This window comes from Nyctereutes procyonoides, unplaced genomic scaffold (assembly GCF_905146905.1).
Source record: "Nyctereutes procyonoides isolate TBG_1078 unplaced genomic scaffold, NYPRO_anot_genome, whole genome shotgun sequence".
Lineage (NCBI taxonomy): Eukaryota > Metazoa > Chordata > Mammalia > Carnivora > Canidae > Nyctereutes > Nyctereutes procyonoides.
The window spans coordinates 1,348,937-1,355,242 of record NW_026575045.1 but is presented as its reverse complement, the minus strand read 5'-3'; the positions used below and the strand labels follow the sequence as shown (position 1 = coordinate 1,355,242).

The 6,306-nt window shown below is 37.2% G+C and overlaps 1 protein-coding gene across 1 annotated transcript; it reads left to right on the top strand.

The window, feature by feature from the left end:
* The first annotated feature begins 4,924 nt into the window (after nt 1-4,924).
* On the top strand, nt 4,925-5,991 carry LOC129509281 (putative PDZ domain-containing protein PDZK1P1). Its single transcript, XM_055324714.1, has one exon. The coding sequence runs from the start codon at nt 4,925-4,927 to the stop codon at nt 5,972-5,974; it is 1,050 nt and encodes a 349-aa protein (XP_055180689.1). The 3' UTR covers nt 5,975-5,991.
* The last annotated feature ends 315 nt before the right edge of the window (nt 5,992-6,306 follow it).

Sequence of the window (6,306 nt, the reverse complement as noted above, 5' to 3'; positions counted from 1 at the left end):
TCCTCTGCTTTGCTTTGGGAGAAGATAGCTTACACATCAAAAAATTGCTAAACTTGGCAAATATAAAACAAGAACCAGGAGACTATGTATGAGGGTGGTCTTTAAGGGTATAGGACTACAAGGAGCAGAATATAAATGGCAGCAGATTGTAAGGTTGGTCAGGAACATTTATTGACAAGGGAGCACTCTCCCATGATTAGAGGTTCAATGTTGTATCAGTCTGCTATTGCCACAACAACCACATAATTTCAGTGATATGCCACAATAAACGTTTATTTCTCACTTTACTGAGGTTTGGCTGATATAGTCTGGGCTTGGCTAAGCTTGCTCCAAGCTGTGGGATGAATCCAGATCTGCAACTCATGTCTTTCATCTTCCTTGGAACAATGGTTATTCAAGCCATGGTCTTCTTGAGGCTAAAGATAGGAGTTCAGAGGACCAGTCCAATTGTGCATCCATATTTTAAATGTCTGCTACAATCATGTTCAATAGCATCCCAATAGCTAAACTGTCATGTAGCCAAGGACAGTGTCCTAAGTGTCTGAAAGAAAAAAAATATTTTCATTATTTGCATATGGCATAATAGTCTACCTAGAAAACAAAGAATAGGTAGATTAAAATATAAGAATAGTGAGAAACGATAGCAAGGCAGCTAAATACAAGATCAGTGTGCAAAGAAAATTGCATTAATATTTTTATAAAATATTATTATTAAAAATAATCTATGAAAGGTACCATTTATAGTTGAATCAGAAAATAAAAGGTACAAAGATAGATATAAATCTAACAAAAGATACCCAAGATGAGTTCTTTTGAGTGTTATCTTTTGAGTGTGGAGAGAGTTTTAGATTTAAAAATATATCTTATATTCAAGGGTAGGAAGACTCAAAATCATAAGGATATAAGTTATCTCCAACAAAATTTTAAATTCAGTTAAAAAATGCTAAGTAGTTTTTTCAATAATTTGACAAATAATTCTAGAATTTATATAGAAGAGCAAAACTCTAAGAGTAGCAAAGTCATTAAAGAAAGTGAACAATAAGAATGAGAGAAGAAATATTCCTGTATCAAGATCTATTGTAAACCTAAATTAATTAACAAACTATAGTATTAGAACAGAGACGGATACATCTATCCATTGAACAGAATGAAGAACTTAGATTAAGACTCCTGCTAAGAACTAGGACAATTTGTCATCCCTACTTAAAGAAAAACAAAATTGAATCTTTCAATTATACCTCCTCATGAAATGATAATTCCAGTAAATTAGGCTGAAATGTAGAAGACAAACCTTTAAAATTTAAAAGATAGTATAAGAAGAGATCATTATGAGGGCACCTGGGTGGTTTAGTCAAGTAAGTATCTGCATTTGGCTTGGGTCATGAACTCAGGGTCCTGGGATCAAGCCCAGCCTCGGGGTCCCTACTCAGCAGAGTGTCTACTTCTCCCTCTCCCACTCTCTCTGCCCCTCCCTCCTGCTCACACTTGCTCTCTCTCTGTCTCTCAAATGAGTAAATGAAATGTAAAAAAAAAAAGAGAGAGAGAGAGAGAGAGAAAAGAGATCATGACAAATTTTCGATATGGAACATTTTTAAGAAATAAGATGTGGAAAAAACTATGACAAAAAGATTAATGAATTTGACTGCATTTAAATTATTTCCAATGGTCAAGGAGGGTAACCATCATAAGATGGCATGAATTTCCCCCAGATAGTGAGTGCCAAGTGCACTTTCACACTGTGATGGCAGAGAAGTCCCAAAGCTTCTTCAGTGCCTAAAGAAGAGGTAGGGTTGAAAGAATATAATGGGGTGCACAAGCCACCACATGAAAGTCTTGCTAAATGTAGTCATAATTCAGTTTTTTAAATTTAAAGATATCTACTCAGTTATTTTAGTAGGTATTATTTGATGACTCCAATATCATAAGTTGCTTATGGAAATTCCAGTAAAATCCACTCAGTGGTTAATTTTCTTATATGCTTAGTGATCTTTGATTCTGATCTCTTTGGCTTCTTTTTACCCATGAAAAATTGAGGATGCTTACCTTTGGAGAAGAATTATGTTTGTTTCTATTAGAAGCAGGAAAGTACTACTGACCTTGGGCAATTCTATCCCCCTTAGAAAGTTCTTGGATTAATTCTGGAGTCTTTGATTTATTTGTCCCATTTTGCCTATGGCCAAAGACAGTTTCCCAGATGTAGCACTCATATAGGCATGTATATTTAAGGCAAAATTAACTTTTGAGTTTGTTTAATGATACCTTTTTCAGCATATATTTTTGTGTTTTTGTTTCTAGGTGGCAGGTTTTCCTTTATTTCCTGCAAGTCCTGAAATCCAATTAAAATATGTTTTATGCAGATCTAATTTTTTCCCCCTCTGAGGACCCTTCAAGTGTCTAGTCTGCCAGATTGACAGCAGCCAAGGACTTGGGTACCTAATTTTGGATGGAGCCTGGCAGTGTGAAATTGGTTGTTCTTAGACCACAACAATACCTTACCCTCCCTTGTGTAAAACCTGCCACACTTCCTGCCAGCTCTGTATTACTCCTTCCCATTGCCTCCTTCACTTTAGTCCCATCAGTGTAGAATATTTAAAGAATCTAACAAATGCTCCCAGATGAAGTATGAAAGATTACCAGCCCATGGCTTTCTATCTTTTCACCTATAAATATAGTTCTTTCTATGCTGGTTTTTATTCTAAAAGCAAAAAGGAAATGAGTATAGTCATCATAACCTGTGCCTTGATCTAATTAAATCCTATCACAAGATAGAGAGTAAGCTGACTACAGGGCTAATGTGAAACAATAAAGAATTTAGTTAGCAAATTCTAAAATAGTTTACAATTCTGTTTTCACTGTGCAATTCTGGCCTATTGCCAGACAGAAAAGTTAAAACCATTTTACTATTCAAATGCAAGTATAGCTCATCTCAATTTTAAATCACATATTGAACATCATTAGATTACTATCATTTTCCTGCTTTGCTCTAGTTCTTAAAAAAAAAGAAATCTGTCTGCTTCTCTTCTATTATGTCTAACCCACAACAAATAAAGCCTTAGAATTCATAGTCAGAAAAACACAATCATGATACTTTCTATGTTTCCTTTCACTATGAACCAAATCATGCATTTAAAATTCTGGCTACGTTTAGGATCCTAAAGGCACGTTAGGTGAAAGCACACTTTCCAAAGTCTTATTCACTCATCTAGCAGTGACTTCCCTTGTAGAGTTTCTAGTTATATTTTGTTAATATCCTTAATAAAACAAAGAATACAGTGAAAATATAATCAGATCAGAATTTTTTAAAACTTCATATTTTATACTTTCCCCTGAAGTGTTATCCACAACACTTCCCTGGCTTTGAGATAAGTTATGAAGTGCTGATAATTTTACCTTCCAATGTATTTCTTTTTCTTAAAAAGATGAGGCCATAAGTACATGTTTTAAAAAAATGACTCTGCTCCAAGCGGGGGGATTCCAATTAACCTTCCAACATAAAGGAAATGAGCAAACTAGACAAACTGTATACTTCAGGAAGGGGAAATCTACCAAGATAGTAAAGAATTATTGGAACAGAATATGAGAAAACATAGGAACCTGGGAAGATGAGTCTGAGATTTGAGTCCATTTTTTTCCCATGAACATTTCTGACTCTAAATGGGGCAGTTGTGAGGCTAAGCTAGGCTTTTAGCAAACTAGCAGTAGCAGAGATCAATGATTGAGGTCGAACCTGTCAAAGGAGTGGCATTCTGGTGATTCTCCTTGCTTTTGTGTGGCCACACCTTAAGAATGAACAAAAAGCAAAAGTCCTCCAGAGTGGCTAAGATACAGCTTTAGGCCACGAAATCCTTAAAATTGGACTGAGTAAATCCCAATACTGCCCAGGCCCCTGGTGAGAGCAAATGTAGATCCTCTCTCTGGAGGAGGATAACACCACCATAAGCCTCAAAGTATTTCTTTACGCAGTTTTGCACAATCAATTTCTGGTACATCATGAAAATCCAGTTACATTAGGAGAAAATAGCACATTCAAGGAAATCTGCAGAAACAAAAGCAAGAAACGGATCTAGGAGGTCTCTTTATATACGGAGATATAAAACACAAACTGTAAAATAACTGTGCATTCTATGTTCAAAGAAATAGTAGACAAGATTGAGAATTAGAACTGAAAGTTATAAAGAAAAAACTAAATGGAAATTCTGCAATCGAAATCAATTTATCAAGATTAAGAAATCACTGCTTAGGTATTATAAGAAATTTGACCCAGCTAAAGACAGAATTAGTAGCTACAAAATAAGAAAAAAGAAAATATCTGGAAGAAAGCAGAGAGCCATAGAAGAAAAATACTGAGAAATGGATATAAGATTTAGAAGATGCAGTGGGAATTCTAATATGTAAGTATTTGAAATATCAGACATAGAAGAAAGAGACAATGTGAACAGAAAAAAATATTTGAAGAGATAGGTTTTTTGTGTGTTTTTTTTTAAAGAGATAGGTGTTGATGAAAAATATTGAACTAGAGATTTAAGAATCCTTAAAAATTGTAAGCAGGATTAAAACATTTCATACATAGGTATATCATAGCAAACCCAATGAATCCCAGCTGCCTTTACAAAGGCAAGAGAAATAGGACAGTCATCAAAGGACAACAGTTGCACAGAGAGCCATCTTCTCAATAGACAAAAAGTAAATAAAAATGATACAATGAAATAATATATTTATGGGTCTGAGAATAGTATCACTAACCTAGAATTTTATTTATTTTATTTTATTTTAAGATCTTATTTATTTATTCATGAGAGACACAGAGAGAGGGAGAGAAGCAGGGACACAGGCAGAGGGAGAAGCAGGCTCTATGCAAGCAGCCCAATAAGGAACTGCTACCTGGTGAAGGAAGGGAACAGCTACTATGGCTCAAAGTGTGACTATGAAAGCTGGTGTCCTGGCAGGTGATCACTTGATTGAAGTGAATGGAGAGAATGTAGAAGATGCCAGCCATGAGGAAGTGGTTGCAAAGGTGAACTCTGGAAGCCATGTCATGTTCCTGTTGGTGGTCAAGGAGACTGACAAGCTCCATACTGAGCAGAAGATAGAATTCAAGAGAGAAACAGCCAGTCTGAAACTGCTACCCCGCCAGCCTCGGGTCGTAGAGATGAAGAAGGGAGGCAATGGATATGGTTTCTATCTGAGGGCAGGTCCAGAACAGAAAGGTCAAGTCATCAAGGACATAGATTCCGGAAGTCCAGCAGAGGAGGCTGGCTTGAAGAACAATGATCTGCTGGTCGCTGTCAATGGCGAGTCTGTGGAATCCCTGGATCATGACAGTGTGGTGGAAATGATTAGAAAGGGCGGAGATCAGACTTCGCTGCTGGTGGTAGACAAAGAGACGGACAACATGTACAGACTGGCTCATTTTTCTTCATTTCTCTACTATCAAAGTCAAGAACTGCCTAATGGTTCTGTCAAGGAGGCTCCAGCTCCTACTCTTGCTCCTCCAGAGGTTTCAAGTTCAGATACTACAGAGGAAGTAGGAAATCATAAGCCTAAGCTCTGCAGGCTGATTAAAGGCGAAAATGGCTATGGCTTCCACTTAAACGCGATTCAGGGTCAGCCAGGCTGCTTCATCAAAGAGGTACAGAAGGGCAACCCTGCTGAATTGGCAGGGTTGGAGGATGAAGATATCATCATTGAAGTGAATGGAGCGAAGGTGGTGGATGAACCCTATGAGAAGGTGGTAGACAGAATCCAGAGCAGTGGGAAGAATGTCACACTCTTGGTCTGTGGAAAGAAGGCCTATGATTATTTCCAGGTTAAGAAAATCCCTGTTGTTTCCTCCATGGCTGATCCACTGGATGAAATTCCTGATTCCAAAGAAGAAACACTGGCAGAACCAGAGCTCGAGTCACATGTGGCAAAAGAACGAGCTCACAGTACAGCCTCACATTCTTCTTCCAATTCTGAAGACACAGAGATGTGATTAAAGCAAATAATGCCTTTGGCTGACAGCTGTTTCTGGGTATTTAGTACGAATCCTTTCCTGAGGAATGAGCTGGCACCCATTTACTGTCTCTATTAGAGAAGAACTCCTCTGGGAACCACTTTGTCATGTGTGACTGTCTTCTGTTGTTATTTGTCTTGGGGGTGATTATTGCAGTAGATGGCTTATTTATGGTTGATTTAAGGCAGCAACCAGATTCTTTACATGTGATCTCTTCCAAGCTTCAACTTCACTACATTTCTCTATATGATGATATTTCTTAATTCTATAGGCTCCTTGTACACTAAAGATGATTCATAAATCTGTCTATG

Coding starts and splice junctions, on each gene's coding strand:
- LOC129509281 (XM_055324714.1), top strand. CDS start 4,925: ATGAAAGCTGGTGTCCTGGCAGGTGATCACTTGATTGAAGTGAATGGA.